General features: G+C 30.5%; 3 protein-coding genes across 9 annotated transcripts; 2 read left to right on the forward strand and 1 right to left on the reverse strand.

The window, feature by feature from the left end:
• Positions 1 to 3,244: 3,244 nt before the first annotated feature.
• LOC105829592 (multidrug resistance-associated protein 7) lies at positions 3,245 to 12,235 on the reverse strand. Of its 4 annotated transcripts, none has more exons than XM_012668585.3 (17): positions 12,099 to 12,235; positions 11,454 to 11,589; positions 10,617 to 11,363; positions 9,701 to 9,958; positions 9,007 to 9,283; positions 8,713 to 8,936; positions 8,135 to 8,372; positions 7,791 to 8,059; positions 7,465 to 7,695; positions 7,145 to 7,356; positions 5,871 to 6,726; positions 5,551 to 5,777; positions 4,623 to 5,129; positions 4,353 to 4,544; positions 4,040 to 4,283; positions 3,817 to 3,956; positions 3,245 to 3,673 (listed from the first exon to the last, which is right to left on the reverse strand). In XM_012668585.3, the coding sequence occupies exons 2-17, from the start codon at positions 11,586 to 11,588 to the stop codon at positions 3,556 to 3,558; spliced, it is 4,875 nt and encodes a 1,624-aa protein (XP_012524039.1). In that variant the 5' UTR covers position 11,589; positions 12,099 to 12,235; the 3' UTR covers positions 3,245 to 3,555. The 4 variants fall into 4 exon arrangements, with proteins under 4 accessions (XP_012524039.1, XP_012524041.1, XP_012524038.1 ...); XM_012668587.3 differs by lacking the exon at positions 12,099 to 12,235 and adding an exon at positions 11,876 to 12,070; XM_012668584.3 differs by lacking the exon at positions 12,099 to 12,235 and adding an exon at positions 11,876 to 12,070 and having other exon boundaries at positions 11,454 to 11,603.
• LOC105829593 (coiled-coil domain-containing protein 97) lies at positions 12,186 to 14,708 on the forward strand. 3 transcript variants are annotated; one of them, XM_012668588.3, is made up of 5 exons: positions 12,201 to 12,355; positions 12,429 to 12,555; positions 12,720 to 13,733; positions 14,375 to 14,540; positions 14,619 to 14,708. In XM_012668588.3, the coding sequence occupies exons 3-5, from the start codon at positions 12,787 to 12,789 to the stop codon at positions 14,661 to 14,663; spliced, it is 1,158 nt and encodes a 385-aa protein (XP_012524042.1). In that variant the 5' UTR covers positions 12,201 to 12,355; positions 12,429 to 12,555; positions 12,720 to 12,786; the 3' UTR covers positions 14,664 to 14,708. The 3 variants fall into 3 exon arrangements, with proteins under 3 accessions (XP_028048590.1, XP_036143191.1, XP_012524042.1); XM_028192789.2 differs by having other exon boundaries at positions 12,186 to 12,567; XM_036287298.1 differs by having other exon boundaries at positions 12,186 to 12,555.
• Positions 14,709 to 15,205: 497 nt separating this feature from the next.
• Positions 15,206 to 21,460, forward strand: LOC105829594 (vacuolar protein sorting-associated protein 35). 2 transcript variants are annotated; one of them, XM_036287293.1, is made up of 12 exons: positions 15,206 to 15,458; positions 16,609 to 16,828; positions 17,411 to 17,534; positions 17,601 to 17,796; positions 18,007 to 18,201; positions 18,565 to 18,648; positions 18,734 to 18,970; positions 19,219 to 19,367; positions 19,556 to 20,042; positions 20,201 to 20,620; positions 20,698 to 20,841; positions 20,910 to 21,460. In XM_036287293.1, the coding sequence occupies exons 1-12, from the start codon at positions 15,456 to 15,458 to the stop codon at positions 21,087 to 21,089; spliced, it is 2,439 nt and encodes an 812-aa protein (XP_036143186.1). In that variant the 5' UTR covers positions 15,206 to 15,455; the 3' UTR covers positions 21,090 to 21,460. The 2 variants fall into 2 exon arrangements, with proteins under 2 accessions (XP_036143186.1, XP_036143187.1); XM_036287294.1 differs by having other exon boundaries at positions 15,207 to 15,458; positions 16,630 to 16,828.
• Positions 21,461 to 21,579: the final 119 nt, after the last annotated feature.

Below are 21,579 nucleotides of genomic sequence, written 5' to 3' on the forward strand. Positions count from 1 at the left end.
CGATTCTTTATTATTATTTTAAATAAAATAAATACGAATAAATAACTTTTTAATAAAACATTTTCGGACACACATGAACTTTTTCACTTACTTAATCTCATTACTTATACAATATAACACGATGTACAAATTTGGCCCTAATCTTTCCGGTCACTTTATAATACTTTATATATAAATTATATCTATTAAATTCTTTCTTTTAAAATACAACAATAAATAATACATCTTCGTGTCCTTAGTGATGAAAATTGATTAACTAGAGCATTTAACCCGTTTAACTTTTTGCCGGTGCCAAGAAGAATTATTGGATTGATTAAGAGAAAAAAGAAAAAAACTGTTGTAATTACCGGCGCTAAAGATCGCCTCGGGATCGATTACACACGGTCGCACGTTTCAGCCATGTGTGTCGCGTCGCACGCAATCATAGCTTTTTAGATCTGCATCCCACTATTCCTGTCCACCTGCGACCATCACTAGAGCAAATTGTGATTTATGTGAGCGGCGTGCAACCGCCTGACGAAAGAGAATTGTGAGCGTAATGAGTTATGGACGTTCGTTCCTAATTTAGATATATGGTCGTGTAATCATCCTTCTGCTTGACGCTCGTGTCACCGCGTTTCCGTATAACCGTGATATCATTTATCCTTTTTTTTATCCAGGATCTCCGTCATCGCGTACAATCGCGTTCTAATCTTGGCTAAAGATTCTGATTTTTGATGTTATAAACCGAGGAGATAAATAAGTTATTTTAACTATTAAGAATGCGGTTTTTAATTTAATTATAAATCACTCGATCAATTGTGTCTTTGCCTTATAAATTACTGAAAATTTACTTGTCAGATTGATGAAGAAATTGATAAAAATATTAATACCACAGAAATTAATATTTAACGCAATTGGACTATTCAAATAAATCTCAATAATTAAGAATGACACCCTTAAATGTGATATAATAGAATAAAATAATAATATTTCAGCACGGTTCCGTTTAATAGTGCACGAGTTTACACACGATCACGTTCCTCAGTTTTAATTGAACAACAGTCCGTTGCAACAACGTTCATGTCGTATAAATTGCGATAATAAATGGTAATTATGTTACTACATACTGTGGTCGTTCTATTGATTTGCACCCGCCTATGATTTAATATTCGCGACCGTTTTACTATGAAATTACACTCGAATCGGATAATAGCGCCTGGTAGTTATCAAAGAGGGGAATACCTCCTCCCCCCTTCTCTTCATTCTCCCTCCCTCTTGCTGTCTGCGCTCTAGCGCAAATCTCTAGGGTTGCATGTTCGTTGAACCAACCCTCGATAGGTGCACTTTTGGGATTGTCAGCCAATCCCCCACGACATAGTCGCTATGCTTTAGGACCTCAAGTATCTGCCGAGAGGCGTGTAAGAGCGAAGAACCTTGCATGCTATCCATGATACAACAAGCTGCTATGTCCAAGATAAGATTTCAAATATTTTACGAAACCAATGTAATCTGTTAATAAAGCTTTCGAGCTACCGGCGTTCACTTCAACATTATACCTTGTCCATTTCATAATAAATACGTTAGTCTCTTTAAATTTGTGTGACATTCTCAATAAAAAATTAAAACATATTATGACGTTAATTGACAAGGAATCTAAGCATTTTTTAACACAATACATATATTTCGGTGATTTTATTATTAAAATATACAAATATGTTAATTAAATTATTTAATCAAACAAAATAGAAAAAATTTTTAAGGTTGTTTGACAAAATACACGTATCGTAGCACGAAAAATTTTTAGAAGCGTACAATGAAGAACAGGAGAGAAATTCGATTTTGTCGTATATGAATCGTTAATGCCTTCCATCACGAGTTTGAATGTCCTGTTGTAAAAGTATTCCAGCCGCGAGTACTTTCAGATAACAAAGCCGAAGGGAGTATCTAACGATTCTATACTGCTGTGTTGTATTTTTTCTTCTTTTTACTTGTCATCAGTCATAGAATTCCCTTTGAGACACGTGAGCTTCCGCCGCAAAGCACAGGCAATTTTGATTTAAAAGCGAGGCTTATCGTAGAGTTATGCGCCGACATCCGCGAGAGTTTATAAAATAATGAGAAACTAACTTTTACTCAAAAGAAAAATAAAACATTTCTTTATGATACAGGAAATTTGTACATCATGAAGCGTATAAACATAAAAAATTTTACACATTACGTTAATTTAAAGATTATCTCTTAACACTACTTTTTAATTTTTCTTAAAAATCGTTTTTCCATGAATGTTTGAGTTTTAATAAAAATAAATGTTTAAAAAACGTTTCTATATACATAACAATTACGGAAATATTGTATTTTCAGTATTAACAAGCTAAAATGACCAATTAAACTGAAATCAATTTTACATGATTATTAAACATATAATATAAAATATACATAACATACCGAATACATAATTCGCTTTAATTTTGCCGGTAAAAACTGAAAATCTGAAAAAGTAATTTTCCCCAATATTAAACTTCCGGAGTTAATTCATTCTTTTGCAGATGAGATTTCCACTATTGGGAATAGTTCTCGACCGCGGCGGCGAACAAGAACTTCAGCTTATTCGAGAAGTTCTTTGCATCATGAAAACCCGCGGAAAATCGACCGATCGTGTAAAATGAACGACGTCATTAGCGTTATGAATTGCGCTTGTTTCCCGACCCAAACAGTCCGTACATATTTCTCTTGCATTTTCGTAATTCAGTCGGCAGTGCGTCGTGAATGCTCGAGACGTTTTCCGCTTTCGTCGTAGCAGGAGTGTATAATCCTACTAAATGTCGGACAATTAAAAATAAAACGGAAAGCAAATTAGCCGGTGCTATAGCTCATTAACTTTCGCCGCCTTGTAATACTGAAAAGCACTGAAAAGCAAACACGGAAACATCAAATGGCTGAATGCTTGAATATCGTCGGGATACATTGCGCCGCTCCTTGAACTCGCGCGAACACAGATAAACACACAGAGATGCAGACGTGGACTCACAAAGAATACGCATATATATGTGTATTTGATTTTATTTTTAATTTTTTATGAAAAAAATTCTTTCATTCTATAAATTTTATGAATTATTCTATAAATTAGATAAATCATAGAAAATTTTGTGTACGTATGTGTAAGAGGAAGAAAACAAATTATATTTTGATTTTATAAAATTATGTAAATTATAGGAAATTCATCAAATTATTCAATTTTTTATTCATTAAACATTTATTTGTATATAAAATATAGAGAAATAATCTTATGTTATATAAATGTTAATAAAACCTCGGATTTTCTTAACTAATGTTTAAAATAACAGTCATGATATTAATATGTATTAAATATCTTATAAATAAAAACGTTCGTTTTCACAGACGTCATTTCCCTAGCTTATTCTTTAAAAAAATGTAATCCTGTCATATCCATACGAAAATAATTCATTATAAAAATATTCTCTATCATGCACACAATAGATTGTATATAATCACCATGTATGATACTAAATGCACTCATTACATACAATCAGATTGCCTCATATGCTTATATAATCACTCTTGATCCGAAAATTCTTGGCTGGCCAGCTGATAAAAGTAAGAATCAGCATTCTGAATTAATAAATTTGGCTCGTCGAATTCTAGCACCTCACCATCTCCCATCACTAAAACTCTGTAAAAGATAAGAGATTTTAAAATAAAAGCAACTTAAATCTTAAACTCTTGCTGGAACACTCTACATTAAAAAATTAATAAAATTTTCTGTATCTAGAAATTATTAACTAAATAGATGTTTAAATCTAAAAGTCAAAATACCTATCACAGTGCATAATCGTTCTTATTCTATGAGCAATAGTAATAACTGTCGCACTTTGGAAGGCAGACTTAATCGTCGTTTGAATAAATTTGTCCGTCTCTTGATCTACATTCGCAGTGGCTTCGTCAATGCAGACAATCTACAGGTGATAAATAAATATCAAGATTATTAAATATACAAATCATATCAACTTTCTCGAACGACATTGCAAACAAGAAGTACCTTAGCGTTATGTAGCACAGCCCTAACTAAGCAGAACAATTGTCTTTGACCGGCACTGAGATTACTGCCACCTTCGTCCAAGATTGCACCCAACCCACCTAATCGGTAAACTAAAGAGTGCACTTTGCATTTCTCGAGGGCTTTGTATATGTGCATATCGGTGTATTGATCCAACGGATCTACGTTTTCTCGAATGGTACCCGAGAAAAGAAATGGATTTTGTGGTATAATAGCTAGTCGGGATCTAAAATAATTTTTTAATGATTATTAAGATGCAGTGTTTATTCTTTGGCAAATTTGTTGAATATTATACCTTAACGCTTTCAATGACAATGTTTGAATATTCACGTTATCAATCAATATACTTCCAGAACTGATTTCCGTTAGCCTGAATAATGAGGCTAATAATGAACTTTTTCCAGCACCAGTTCGACCAACAACGCCTATTTTTTCCGCTGGTCGCGTGACAAATGTTACTTCCTTCAATGATGGTATTAAATGATCTCTGTAAATATAATAAATAATGTTTTCCAAACATTATAAACATGTATACTTTTAACCAAACGTTCGAACAACTCATTACCTATACTTCAAAACGACTTCTCTGAACTCTACAACACCCTGACTAGGCCACGCGTAAGGCGGATTAGCGCCTATTGTATTCTCACTCGGCACGCTATCTAAATACTGTTTGACTCGTTCTACCGCAATCATCTCTCTTTCAGTTTCAGTAAAGGAGTTCACCACCCCGGCTAATAATCCAGTTACAGACAAAGCATACGTAATCGCTAAACCGATCAAACCAGGATCGGCTATATTATATTGATGTTGTAAAACTGCCATAATGCTGACTCCGGCTAAAAGGGCGACACCGATAAACTGTAATCTTAGGGCAAGCCACTGACCGGCGGCTATAGAGGCGAATTGCGTTTTCTGATTGGCTTCTAATAATAATTCGTTTTCCTGTTTAAAGCGAGGTACACTACGAAAGGCTCTGATACTCGTCAGGCCACTTAAAGTTTCATTAAAATGGGCATACAAAGGAGACAACGTAGTACTGGATAATCGTTTCACTTCTCTCGATGTTAATCTGAAAAAATATTAAAATATGAATTGTAACAAATATCAATTATTACATGAAAAATTTTCTTCTTAGAATTTATCCTAAAATCATAGTAGTGTCATAGAACAGTATGGATAGATTTCAAGAAAATTTACTTTTAAAAAATTACTTTTACAAAATTACTAAAATTGGAACCAAAAAATTAATATAAAAAATTAATAATTTTTTATTATAATTTAATTATAATTATAAGAAAAAATAAATAAAAATTGCAATAAAAATTCTTTTATTTTATTTTACTAAAATCATAAAATAAAAAATTCTTTGAAATACATAATGTGCTGTATTGTATTATAAGTATTGTGATTTTGGGAATAAACTCTAAAAGAACATTTTGTCTATGTAAATATATATATATATATATTTGTACAAATTTTTTATAAAATACCTGTAATGATTTTGTATCCAATGATAGATGGGTATAAGAGGCGCTAATACAAGAAAGATCCATGGTAGTCCATAAGCTGTAACTATAATGGTAGCAACCAAACCAAATAGATGTGCCAGCAAGATGTTAGTAATAAAAGGTAAAGAATCGTCAATTGTATATGTATCGGATGAAAATCTATTTATAATCCTACCTACTGGTTGAATATCAAAAAATATTGTTTTTGCCTAAAACAATAATATTTTATTATAAATTGTTAATCAAAATACGTATTACAATATGTAAACAATTATTATTTCATACTGTCAGCTTATATTTACCCGCATAACTATCTTCAAAAGTTGTTTGTGCATTGTTACGGCTGCCTGTATTCCGCCATACGCAAAGATGAAAGCTCTAATTAAAGTGAAAATAGAATTAAACACAGCCAGCAAGCTATATACTGTCAAGTAATATTTTGTGTCATGGAAGCCGTAATTGTCGTAATAAAGTTGTAATCTTCCAAATTTGGACGTCTCAGTTGAATTATTCATTGTAGCATTAACGTGCGTCACCCAGTACGACAGCCACAAGTCCGTAATATTTTTCGAGCTTTGCATCAGAATCATGGAGAGAAATATCGAGATCGCCAAATATCGTCCCATGGTCTTTATGTAACACACATACACCGAGAAATGTACCGTCCCTTTCTCAGTCGCTTCCTTGTCGAGTAATGGATCTATCTCATCTTTTTCCAATCGATTAAATTCATTAAATGCCTTTATAGAGACGACGTCCATGTCAGATTCGATGGAATCCGATGACAAAAGATAATCTTCTAAATCAGGTAATACATCGCTCGGTTTTCCCTGATTAACAATTTTTCCTTTTGACATCTCGATAACTAAATCCGCATGAACCAAGTATTGAGTTTGATGCGTGCACAATATTCTAGTTTTGTTTCGTAACAACCCTAGAATTACATGCTGAAAAACATGTCTGGCAACTTTGACATCCAATGTCGCTAATATATCGTCCAGTAAATAAATATCTTTGTCCGCATATACAGCACGAGCTAAGGAAATTCTAGTTTTCTGGCCACCACTTAAAGTGTTTCCGGCTTCGCCAATAGCCGTTAAGTCCTTATTAGGTAGTGAATTTAAATCGGATGTGAGTGCACAAGCATTTAAAATGTTCCTGTTGTAAATAAAATATTCAGTTTATAATCCCATATGACATATCGCACTCTTGCAAGAAAGTCACATAAGTCAAAAATAATCCTTGTTCAGAAGAAAAGAAATTGTATATTTAAAAATTAATTATAACATTAAACACAAATAGCTAGAGCTAATCAGAAATTGTTTGTTTCTAGTTTTTAGAAGTAATGTAGATATAATATTTATTTTATTAAGGTATTACGTTAGACCCTTAAAAAATATCTCTTTTAACTTATATTTTTCTAGTTTTCAGTTTTCCTTTTTTTTAAATTACTTTTCCTAAAAGCCTATTTAAAACACAATCTGCATATAAAATTCAAAAAATTCTTGTTATTTTTCTTGTAAAAGTGCAATATAAAAAAATTATTATTGATATCAATATTTTGCTTCATATTTACTTGTATTTGTTATGATCATACGGTTTTCCAAACAAAATATTCTCTCGAATTGTACCACGTTGTAGCCAAGGATTTTGTTTCACATATCCAAAACCTTTGTGATCATCATTAACTGCTATTATTCCACTAGTTTTTGTAATTTCCGCCAAGATACCATCTAAAAGTAAAGTTTTCCCGCTTCCAACTTTGCCCATAATACCAAACAGTTGCCCCTGTGTGCATAACAAATAAGTATAAGATACATTATAGATATTTATTTTTATATATTTAAAAAATAATATATTTTATATTTAAAAAACTTAAATAATATTTATTTTTACTTTTCGTATAGATAAATTAATATTGTATAAGGCGAAAATATCGTCGTCCTCAAAGGTAACACTTTTTTTAATATCACTACTTGAAGATGGAGTGCTCATATTCTTTGAACTTGTACTTGCAGCAATATCATTATTTCTTGGACGATTCACAATCAATGTTACATTTTGTAGTAATAAATCAACATCAGGAGTAATGTCTGTATAATACAATGACGCGTCCATGTCTGGTAGCTAAAATAATAAAATAGAGATTAATTATCTATAGCAATATGTTGTACTTTTTATTAAATAATTAATATAAATTTTGTTAATTTCAATATACATACATCAAGCATTCTTTGAATTCTCTTAAGAGATACCCACGCTTCTGTAAGACCGTTTAAAACCCAAGGAAACGCATTTAAAGGTCCTATTAACATGTTCAATAACGCCATGCTGGTAAAAACTGTCTTGGCATCCAATTCATTTCCAAGCAACACATATGTTGCAAATGTTAATATTGCGATAATGACAGGTGTAGTTGCCCAGAAATAAACACAAAGTGCATCCAAATATTTTCTACCTCGTAAATATTTCACTTCATTCTCTCTTATCTCTACATAAAAAAGACATTTATATAAAATGCTAAAAAGAAATTTTCTTAAAATTACTTATATAGAAGCATACTGACTGAAGATATTTCGTAAGAAATGCTCCTCCCATACATTAACTTTAATTGTAGTTATCCCGCGAAGTATTTCTCCCATCAGTCTCACTCTTTGATCTTTATATTCCATCAGTTTAGTGCTAAGCTTACCAATTTTATTTGCTATTACTTTATTAATTGGAATAAGTATTATTGAAAATGCGACTCCAGCTAAAAACGACACTCCAATTTGCTTATGCAAAAGATACAGTGTCACAAATAACTGAAAACAAATATTTTTAGTTTGTTCCTTTCTTAAAAAGCGGTAATAGAGAATAGTTTATTCAAAATATAGAACCATTATATCACTCATTTATTAGAACATGATTCAAAAATAGGTTTCCAGTATGAATATTTTAAATCATTTAATTTTATGTTATTTTTAAATGTAATTTTGATATAGAATTTGATCTATTTATAGAAGAATCATTAACTCTTTATTCAATATATTGAATTCTACTTGGAATTGTTTTTTTTTTTGCAAACAACTTGAAAATGAAACTTTTTTATGTTGTTTTTGTTGTAAAACTGGAAACAAATTTATATTACCATCACACAATTACCTGTAACGGTATACTCCAAAATGTATGAAAACTAGGACAGCTATTGACCAATCTGTCGCTATCAGTACTCATAAAATTAATGATTTCACCAAAATTAAAATTATGATTTAAATCGGTATTAGAAGAATGTAATGTCTTTCGATAGACTAAAGTAATAATTGCAGAACGAAATTTTAAGCCCACGAGTGACATCCAAAATGTAAAATGAGTATTACAAAAGGCACCTGAAACATTGCATCATAATTTATGTGCCAAACTTAAAAATTTTTTTAATCTCAAAAAAAAAATGTATACCAATTATAGCACTCAAGATTATAAGGGATGCGTATAGATATCCGTGTGAAATTGGCTCGTTCTTATCTTCAATAAAACCTATCAGTTTACTTAATAATATTGGTCCCATAAACGTGCTGCAATCTGCGATAAACTTAAGTATTCCAACCGCATAAAATTCCCAGCCAAAACATTGATGGAGCAGGTGGAGCAGTGTCACTTTCTTCGTCACTACTTTTACGTTCGAATGAAGCGGTACTTCTGAGTTACTTTCAATTCCATTGTTTACAGTTTTCGACTACAATTATTATTATGGAAAATAATTTACAAAATAATCATATCTCTCATTTTGCTACAGCGACAATATAATTTAGAAAATTAAGATTTTTAGTTTGAATGGTGTTTAAAATAATTTTTAGAATAATATATAATTAAAATTTTATTAATTTATATATGTATATATAATTTGATGTAAATAATAACTAACATTTTAGACTTAAAACTTAATAACCGACACTGTAGAAAAATAAAAGTATTATTCAATGTACAGTTTTTTATTCAGTATATTAAATTATCATCAGAATTTTTCTTTCTTTAAAATTTAAAGACACTTTCTGAATTATGTCGTTATTGTAACAAATACGCGATATGTGATCAAAATAATTCAAGAGAACTGTATCATAAATAAACTAATGATTGTTATCTTTTTGTTTACCATGTTCTGTAAGCGTTGATCAATCTTATGACTGATAGTATTAGTATTAATTTGATCGGGCAAATCAAATAAATCATCGGAGTGATTTAATAGCCCTTTAACGCCCTTTTCCATTAACGGCGTCACCCAATGGAATAGAAGTTTAGAAATGACAGTCGTGTCTTCCATAGCTATTCCAAGATAGCTTGGATCCTGTTCCTCTGGAAATTGTACATACGAAGAAGTGGGACTACTCAGTAGTGGAGTGCGTTCTCCTACCTACAAATACATTCATTCGTCATTCGTGATATCTCTGCATATTTGATAATCCAACAATTTCAGATATCATAGGCAATTAAGTAAGTTTTGCAATTCAAGTATTTTCGGACAATCAGAAACGCGGATTGACGAAAACATAGATAATTACATATAGGGTGAATCACTAAAGGTGTTACAACATACTTTTTTTGAAAAACATTTACATGTTTTCCTTACGTCTGTTGATTCATCTCATTATTCAGTACATAAAAGTATTAAAATACAATTATTAAAAAATTAATAGTTTATGAAATATTTTACATTTCATATCAAATATTCTAGAGTAGAAAATGTAAAATATAAAATATCCCGAAAACATTGTTGATTTTTTCTATATCTTTACCTTAATACTTTTATATACAAATTAATTTAAAAATATATTCTGTAATATTCTGTAATAAAAAAAAATCACAATTTCATCAAAGCAAAGGTGACCTATCTTGAAAATTACTTTAGATTAAAAAATTAGCTTTATCATACGATGTTACCTCTAATATCAAACAATGGAAACAAAAATTTTATAGTTGGCTTTGTTTTAGAAATAATAGCCTGTACTAACACTTTTAATAATTTACCCTGTATGATATAAATTATTGTATGTACTATAACATTTACTTACTGTGCCACTTGCTATGGCATTTCGAAATAACGTTCTCGTTTGTTCTGGCCTACCGGGTATTAACGTTATGGCGTACAATATCAGAAGAGTGACTATGGTGATGCTGAATCCTAACGATAGATTTGGCAGAACATCGTCTTTGGGCTTATTATTGATGTGACTGCGTAATAACAGTGCAGAAACAACGATCAAAAGAAATATCAACGCTCGTATTAATACTGGTCCTCGTGGGTTAAAACTGCGTCCACGTTTCAAACTTAAAATAAAACAGAGATGTACAACCCATGCTAAACCCTCAGTTCCTGCTACAAGATAATCCACTGGTTTAGCAGAAGTGGCTTTATCAGTAATTTTTGTTTCATAATTGGTATATAATGCGATGGGAGTTGTAGTATCTTTAACGCTACCATCCGACAAAATTGATTTGACAAATGTAAGCGTGTCATTTAATCCATTACGTATCCTGCTTATAATGTCTATTTCATTCTCTAACAAATTTGCATTTCTATTAGTGGAAATATCCAGTTTTACTGGTGTACTGTAGCCCTTTACTTCGTCATGCACTAAAGGTATAGTGGTATTAGTTAGAATAATATACGCCCTTATGATAGGCAGTATCACAAGACATATTGTAATTAAGATCCTTATATTTATAGCATTATAAGCATCCTGCTGTCGAGATGAGGATGAATCTCTTCTTCCACAGTAATACGCAGAAATTATAGCTAGGAGAGCTAATACTGGTATCTAAAATTTAGAAATAAATTGAATAAACAAATTGCAATAATTTGTTGTTTCTTATATTTTTAAATATAAGATTAAATTTTATCGCGCTACCTGAAGACACAATTGCTGAAAACACACACTTAAGTCATGTATTTCTGGATTCAAGGGATTAATGTCCCCTTGCCCACATAACTCAGTCCAATTCCACTTCCACTCTTTTACATTGTCTAGCCAATTCTCTGCCATGCTACAATATTGCAACTATAATTAACACATAATCTTTATCTTTAATCTTTATCTTTAGGTTACACAAATATCGTTGAGAAAAATAAATCACTATTTATATTAAATGCACAAGTAATGTATAAACATCAAACTATGATGTTGTATATTGTTGAAAGCATATTTTTAAAAGTATAAGGAAAAATTCCTTCAAAATATATCAAACAAAAGTATAGGAATAAAAATCTAATATGTACAATAAAATATTAGCTATTTTGTTTAGTGAAAATTATTACAATTTTTATTATTACAATTTTTACGTCAACATCACTTTTGTTCATCAGATAACACGTTTTGTTAATTAACTAATAAATCTACATTACGATACGTCAAATCCGTGACATAAGAAACTGTAAAACGATATCATGGACGCGATCGATTTGATTGATAATCAATTACAGGAATAGATAAGAAGGCTTGATCCAAAATCAAGGAAGTAAACAAAGTAGATTAGCGTATTCAGAAAAAACATACCTGTCGGCTGAGAAATTTCCATAAATAATGAAATGCGTGGTATCAACAAGCACGGTAATATTTATTGTTTTGTTACCGCTCACATCACATTTTATAATTTATCAATGATATGAATCATATCGGCGCTCATTCGGAGGTTATGTTTCCCTTGGTAGAGAGTAGACGGTAGAGTGAGTGGAGTAACACACATCGACGCAGACTCCAGAGTGACGACTGTTCGATGAATTTTTACGGAATTCTCTCTTAAAATCAAACACGTGAGAATTATGCTTGTTATCTTGTTTATCTTATTAATCGGCGGTAACAATAATAACACACGACACTCGACAGACACGTAATTCCGCAAGAGGCAGATCAAGGCAGATGCAATTGGATGCAATATGAGGAGAGACGTATCCCTGGTCTGCGTTCTAGGTTAAGGAAAGATTTGAAAGAACTAAAAACAATTTTTTTAAGGGTAATGAATCAAGTAAAAGATTTTCTTATTTGTTAACGTACTATTATATTTTATTTTTATTATCCATTATACATAAAACAAGAATAAATGATGTAAACAATATGCTATATAATATTTCAAGCCTTTAAGTGTAAATATTAACGGTTTTTTAATTTATTTTACAGAGTCTATACGGATGATACATCCTTAATCTTGTACCAATTGCAATAAATAATACAAAGCGATTAACATATGCAAATTGCAATTTTATTATCCACTGTTGACCTTCCAATGAATAAAGTTGAAGAATCAAGTATTTGTCAGGAAAATATGACTTTGAAAGCAATGATAAATGAAAATAAGAACAACAATAGTAGCAGCACGAATTTTCTTACGTCGGATGTGGAAAAGGATGGTCTTGAGAATGAGCTTTTGGACCATGTGGCTAATAGTAAAGCAATCTTCAAGAGCCAGCAGAAGGGAGAACCTGAGTTGCTGTTTGAAGAGAAGCGTGCTATAGCTAGAACACTGTTGGAAAAAAGTCACTGCTCGTTTTTGTCTAAATTTGGACATTACTTGAAGGTGGAACACTTGGAATATTTTAGTGAGAGTCAGGATTATGAGACAGTCCATCATGTGAACAGGTTGCGGAGATATTTTAACAATTCTACACGGCATATTGATATTAGAAATAGAAGATACGAAGCTTTGAAGACATTGATAGAGAAAGGAGATTACTTCAGCGAATGTGAAATGATGAAGAGAAATCCATTGTTGTATGAACATTTAGTAGGACAGTATTTGACAGAGGAGGAGAAAAAGGCTAGAGATAGCTTTGACACACAAAATTCAAATTATGTGGATGTACTTATGGAAACCATCGAAAGAAACAAATTACAGGATCATTTAAAATCTCAACAGCAGGAAGAAGATGAAGTACAAGAGGAAAATGATTCAGATGATGAAGATGATAATAGCAAAAGCAGCATTGTATCTAAAAATTTAGACAAACAAAATTGTCAACAATGGGGTGAGGATTTAAAGGATGAGGACAAGAATAAAGTAAAAAATAAGGATAGAGACAAAAAATTACAGAGCAGTAAAATATCGAACCAAGAAATAAAGTTACTTAAGCAAGAATTTGTTACAAACATGTATCAGAATTTTTTGGATGGTAAAGATAGAGATTTTGATTATAGGTATATTTTGTATTAAATAAATAAATATATAATATAAAAGGCTTATAAAATATTTTTATGGATCTTTTCAGAATATTTGACATAAATTTGATTTGTTTATCAATATGTAATATTAATATAGTAATAATTTCATAAGTTATTAAATTAATTAATATTAAATATTAATATATATCTTGTAATAAAAAAATATAAAAGATAGAAATTGGAACATTTTATATCTTATAAAAATATAATATTTTACCTAAAATAGTTTTAAAATAATTTTAAATTGAAGACACTTGTGCACCAATAAATATATTATAAAAGATCCATAAGAGATATTTATTATGTATAAATCTTTTAGACTATTTTAATATATACTTAATTTATCATGTATTTATAATAAAAAATTTTATAATTTATATAATTAAATACACATTTTATTATATTTTTATGTATAAATATAAAAGAGAAATTAAAACGTTTTATTTCTTATAAAAATATATATTTTACAGATTTTGGAATAGTTTTTGAAATGAAAATAAATTTATATTTTATAATTTATAATTTTTTTATAAAAGAGTACTAGAAAGCTACTACTACTTTTCAGATATTTAAATATAACAATTGCTTTATCATGGACTTTAATTATTTGTTTTCAGTACAGTAGATGACAACGAAGCTTATGATAATGTAGAATTGAGAAATCAAGATGAAGAAGAAAAATACTTTGATTCTGAAGCTCCCGAAACTGTTCTTCCATGTAATGAATGCAATGACCAAAACGAATCTGAAGATGAGTTGGATATATATATGAGATCACTGAAGGTTAAATAATATTTTAACACTTTACAATTGCCTCACTATTGTTGGCATTGATTCACAGAAAGGTTATTTATTCACTAGGAACAGACTTCTACGAATCCACACTCTTTGGATAATCAGACATAGCCCTGCATACATTGGGTTACAATAAATATATTTGTATGTAGCAAATAAGTTGCGTATTTATTATCACTGCGATTCTTCCTTACTTCATTTCAACACACACACACACATATATACATATATATATACACACACACACAAAATTTTACATACTAGACACACAGATACGCGCTACGCGCGCGCTGATTACCTTTTTATTTTTTATTTTTAAAAAATAAATTGCAACAATAATTGTTAGATAACCATCTATACAAATTTGACAGCTGTCAGAATTTAATTGCAATGACAGTTACTCTCGCAACACGAAATAAACGCAGCAAGAGAACCAATCAGCATTGCGGAAAACTCAACAATAAAATCGCTTACACCGATTTTTTAAAAGAGGATGTTTAAATTCTGCTTTTGTTTATTTCCATTTCAAGTTTTTAAATATAATAATATATATACTTTGTAAGTGTATTACAAAATACAGGCAAAACTTTAATTAATATTAATAATTAAAAAACTCATCGTTTAATCGATCGCATTATGCGCAAATGCAACTTTATAAAAGCTACTTTTGCGCATGATACGATTGAGCAATCGATGAATTGTAAAAACTTGCCTAGATGCTAATACAAGAGAAAAAAAAAACATTCAATAAGTTAGTGTATATGCGTGTGAAAGATTACTCCAAATATTCCGATTCAGAACTCCATGGAACTCTGGCGGAGTCGGGCGTATCCGATCTGATGTCAACCAGAGTCCCTAAGGCGTATGTGCGAGAAATAGTTGTGTGTATTCCTTTTTAAGAAAATGGTAAGAATCATAGAATTTTGAGTGGCATGTTTCGCAGTTTCGCTTGCAAGGATAGATAGTTTCATTCAGATTTCATCCGTGTGTTGCTAATCATCTCGCGAAGAATTATCCTAGCGCGTTGTACAGGTTATCTGTCTTAAATATGTTAAAAGAATATTTTGGAATGTTTTATCAAGACTTTTAGTGACATAGAACAAATGGCTTTTAGTTTCCATATGAACCAATTTTCGTGTAAAATCATCAAGAAAATATACGTATTTTATTATATTTTTATCTGCATTGCTCTATTACGACATAATCAAACATACGTTTGCTCCGAGTAAAACAATTATTTCTCAATAAATCGTTAAGTTTTAACTTAATAACTTCATGAACAAAATTCGTACACGCTACAATTAATTAATTACCAACAAATATATGAATCACGTTGCATTATATTTGAAGAGTTTCTGATAAATCCATCAAAGCTTATGTAAAGCCATGAAGAAAATATATATGTTTTATTATTGTACTTTAATTTTTCCACATTATTCTATTATGCCGTAATTGAACATTTGTTGCTATTGAAACAATTATTTCTTAATAAATCATGAAGTTTTAATGATTTAATAAACAGATTCCTATATGCTACACTCAATTATGAGCAAATAAATGTAATGTATGTGGCATTGTGTTTGATCGTTTATATTTTTGCTTTGCTGTCAGTGCCTGTTTTTAGATTATTATTTTCGATTATTATTTAAAGGTGTGCGAATCTTTGATAATAAAAGGTAAATTTTTTTAAATTCATTGCTTGATCAATTGCATTATGTGCAGATGCAATTTTATTCTATAAAAGTTTTGTTTGTGTATTATGAGATTGAGCACAATTAAAAAACTCACCTCATGTTCGAAATCAAATTAAATCAAATCTGAAATTTTCATGTTGAATCAAATTTCTTTGATTCGAACATGAATTTAATTCAAATTCATGAAATTAATTCAAATTTTTCAAATTCAAAAACAAATCTATTCAAATCCATGTGATTTCGAACTGTTTACATACTCTTCTATTGTGCCCCTTTTGATCATGTATTCTCATTGCATCTGTAGTGCATGCTTGAATTGGATGGCTTATCTGTGCACGGTACTACCATGGTGTTCCTGGTAGGTATCTTTGTTTTTCTCGCAGCCAATGACACCTGCAATCACAGGAATGGAGGAACAGGAAAAATTACTAGAAGATGCGATTGGTGTAGTAAAGGTCCAGGCTTTTCAGATGAAACACTGTCTAGACAAATCCAAGCTGATGGATGCACTGAAGCATGCTTCTACCATGTTGGGAGAACTTAGGACTTCTCTCCTAAGTCCAAAAAGCTACTACGAATTGTGTATCCTTATTATTAATTATTTAATGACAGAGAGTTTAAATTACAATTGTGCTCAAAATTATTTAGATATTCTTAATATAACAAATAAATTCCACATTAGTCCACGTGCACAGTAATGATGAAACAAGCTTTATTATCTTTATAAAGAAAATTTTTAAAAGTTTTTAAAAATGACCCACTTTTTAAATCACTTGCCGAAGCAAGTAAGTGGTTCGTGTAAGAAAAACTCTTAAATTCAAGTCTGCAATCTTATTGAACATTAATTTAAAAACAAGATCTGAAATTGAGAATATGATTTAAAGAAAGTGTGTCAAATAACAAAAAATGAAATAAAATTTTTACATCCTAGAAAATTGATGGAAAATTTACCGAAATATATTTTAGAGGTCATAAAAAATTGGAACAGTCACAAAATATTAAATATTGATAAATTGCAAATAAAGATTTTTATTTATACTATTTTACTTATTTTGAGATATTAGAAGTCTAATAATTTTAAATACATGACTATATAATATTCCATTCAATATAAATACCTGACCGCGATGTTTGATAAACATTCCTTATAATAATTATTATTAGATATGGCAATTACAGACGAATTACGGCACTTGGAACTGTATTTGTTGGATGAATTTCAAAAAGGAAGAAAAGTTACAGATCTGTATGAATTAGTACAATATGTCGGCAATATTGTGCCCAGACTGTACGTATCTATTGTAACTTTACCTTACTATTTTTTTTTAATAACAAAATTTGATTAATATTCCAGCTATTTACTTATCACTGTTGGTCTTGTCTATATCAAAACAACGCCCGGCTTGAAAAGAGATCTTCTGAGAGACCTCGTGGAAATGTGTAGAGGTGTGCAACATCCACTTCGCGGTTTATTCTTAAGGAATTATTTGTTGCAATGCACAAGGAATATTTTACCAGATGTTACCGAGGGTGACGACGAAGATGGGACTGTATGTATATATATTTCGTAAATCGCAAATTTTTCCCCATGCATACTATTATTCTTAATATTCTTAATCTGGAAAATTCGCAAAAATTTTCAAGTTCTCAAAAATAAAATCATTTTTTCTAATTTTCTAGGTTTTTTCTTTTAAGATAATGATATTTTTTATTAATTTTAATTTTCTAGAAAATTAAGAATTATGCAACTTTATTTTCAGGTTCGTGATAGCGTAGATTTCGTTCTGATGAATTTTGCAGAAATGAATAAATTATGGGTACGTATGCAACATCAAGGTCACAGTAGGGATAAAGAAAGAAGAGAAAGGGAAAGAGAAGAGCTTCGAATTCTAGTTGGGACAAATCTTGTACGACTCAGTCAATTGGAATCTGTGACATTGGATAAATATAAGAAGGTACATTTTTATATCTTTATCTTTAACCCTAGGTTATTTGCGTGAGGTCATTAAGATACCCTAGCTTGATAAATTTGTTATATTTATCAACTAAAACTTTTATTATTATACTTAATGCTAATTCTTTCAGGAAAAAAATTTTGTATTTATGTAAAAGATGCATAGAATATTATCAATCCTTATTTATAATTGTAAATTATCAAAAAGAGCAGTGAAAATTAAGATATAATATTGCAATGTCGACATGTCAAAAATACTTTACGCGAGTAATTACATTTAAAAAAATTTAACGCAAATAATACAAGATTAACTATAATTCATTTTTAATCAGATTTTTAAATATTATCACAAATCTGCTTTCAGCTGGTATTACCAGGAATCTTGGAACAAGTAGTTAGTTGTAGGGATGCAATAGCACAGGAGTATCTTATGGAGTGCATAATTCAAGTAAATCAATATGTATATGCCATAAATATTTTATTTTAAAAGTAATAATAACCAAAAAATTAAATTTTTTTACATGTCTATCTAGGTTTTTCCCGATGAATTTCACTTACAAACGTTAAATGCATTTTTAAAATCCTGTGCAGAATTGCAAAATGGAGTAAATGTTAAAAATATAATTATATCGCTGATCGATCGACTCGCAGCCTTTAGTCAACGATCTGACGGAGTGGGAGGGCCGGGAAGTCCCAATCAAGTGCCAGGAATTCCACAAGATGTTAAATTATTTGATGTGTTTAGTGATCAAATTGCAACTATTATACAGGTATATATATATATATATATAAATAAATGAATAAAATAATAGAATAAACTTAATTGCTAATTACGTTAAAAACGGCTATTCAATGATTATTAGATACTGCACTTGATACTTGATATACCATGATTTAGAAATAAAAAAATTCCTTACCATTTAGTTTAAGTCTGAGAATAGTCACAAAATATATTAAATTATATTTTAATCAAAGCCTAATTCATGTTATGTTCTTCTGCAAAATAATCTTTTCATAGACGAGACAAGATATGCCGCCCGAAGATATTGTATCCCTCCAAGTGGCTCTCATAAACTTAGCACATAAGTGCTATCCTGATCGTGTAGATTATGTAGATAAAGTTTTGTTTACAACAATCCAAATATTCCAAAAGCAAAATGTCGATAAGTGAGTATGATTTCTTATACATATCAAATAACATTTTATTATACTTTTTTGTTTGTTGAACACTAATTTATAAAAAACAAAAAATACATTAAAAACAGCCACAATTATTTAAAAAAGTTCTATGACTCTCAATTTCGCAGACCCGTAATTAAATTTACGTATATTGTATGTTATATATCTTTTTCTAGGTTGGAACATAATAGTGCTGTTTCAAGAGAACTAGCTAGATTAATGAAGATTCCTGTAGATAATTATAAGAATATATTAACTGTGCTTAAACTTGAACACTATGCACCCCTTTTGGATTATTTCGATTATGAGGGCAGGAGATCATTGGCTATATACATAATAACGAATATTCTGGAAAATGAAACGTTGATACCGACGCAAGAACAAGTAGATGCAGTGCTCCTTATGGTATCTTCCTTGGTACAGGATCAACCAGATCAACCCACTATAGAAGAGGATCCTGAAGATTTTGCCGAGGAACAAGGATTACTTGGAAGACTAATACATCATTTTAAATCAGAAACGCCAGACCAGCAATATATGATATTGAGCGCTGCAAGGAAGCACTTCAGCGCTGGTGGCAACAAGAGAATAAAATTCACTCTACCTCCCATAGTTTTCCAAAGTTATCAGTTGGCTTTCACATACAAAACACTGAAAGATCAGGTTTGTAATTTGTACATCTTACAAGGAAATACGCTCAAATATTTCTTTCCGATTTTAATAACTCTTATTGGGCCGAAGATACTTGATTGTGTTCTTTTGCTAATAAAATAAAATTTATTAAATTACGACGCAAATTGATATTTTTTCTTCCTTTTCAGGATGATATGTGGCAAAAGAAATGTCAAAAAATCTTCCAGTTCTGTCATACGACTATCACAGCACTGATGAAAGCCGAATTAGCTGAACTGCCCTTAAGACTATTTTTACAAGGTGCGATAGCCATCGGCGAGATTCGTTTCGATAATTTCGAAATGGTAGCTTACGAATTCATGAGTCAAGCATTCTCGATATACGAGGATGAAATAAGCGATTCGAAAGCACAGCTGGCAGCAATTACATTGATCATCGCTACATTTGAGCAAATGAGTTGCTTTGGCGAAGAAAATGCGGAACCCGTACGTAATCAGTGCGCTTTATACGCGAGTAAATTGTTGAGAAAGCCTGATCAATGTAGAGGAGTTGCTACTTGTTCACATATATTTTGGTCTGGAAAATCTTTAACTACAGGTGGAAAAGAAGTATGTACAGATCTAACTATGGTTATTTGAAATAAATATACTAGTAAAATAAACGAAAAATACATTATAATTTTTAGATGCAAGAAGGTGGTAAAGTGTTAGACTGCTTGAAAAAGGGTATTAGGATAGCAAGTCAGTGTATGGACACGTCAGTGCAAGTACAGCTATACGTGGAGCTATTAAACCATTACATTTACTTCTACGAAAAAGGAAACACTGCTGTAAGATTTACGATTAGCAGAATAATACTTATTATTTATTCTTGTTAAACTGATTTTTTTCTTTTCAGGTAACCGTGCAAATATTGAATCAAGTAATAGCGAAAATTAGAGAGGAACTTCCAAATCTGGATACGAGCGAAGAAACCGATCAAATACAGAAACATTTAGCAAATACATTGGAACATTTGAGAAATAGAATGGAATCGCCAGATTCTGATGGACTTACTTACCAAGGCCTTGTCCTTTAATAGTGCGTAAACGATATTGTAATTTTGTAAATAAAATATTTCTATAATATGGACGATATTATAAGTCGGTTGCACCAACAACGGTTAATAGATTCTGATTAATTTTTCATTTTATATATCTTTACTATAGACAGAACTGTAAATTAAAAGTGATAAATAAATCACCAATTTGAAATTAATTTACTATGATTGTTGTTGCAACTCAGAGATCAATAGTTATGAGATTATTTCTTAACTGGATAGATGTTTAAATTATATGAAAATGCCTATACAAGATGATTTGTTACGTATTGAGCGTACATATTGGAATTAATAGAATTGTATGTATACTTGTTTTAATAAAGATTTATTATATATACATCTATATCAAATTTTGACAATAAAAAATTAAATTTGGATACATTACAATTTGCCATTCTAATAAGAAAGAGTCAAAAGCCACTTTAGTGAAAACTAATTCACTGTGGTAGCCATTATGCACTTTACACTC

Source organism: Monomorium pharaonis, chromosome 5 (genome assembly GCF_013373865.1).
Source record: "Monomorium pharaonis isolate MP-MQ-018 chromosome 5, ASM1337386v2, whole genome shotgun sequence".
Classification (NCBI taxonomy): Eukaryota; Metazoa; Arthropoda; class Insecta; order Hymenoptera; family Formicidae; genus Monomorium; species Monomorium pharaonis.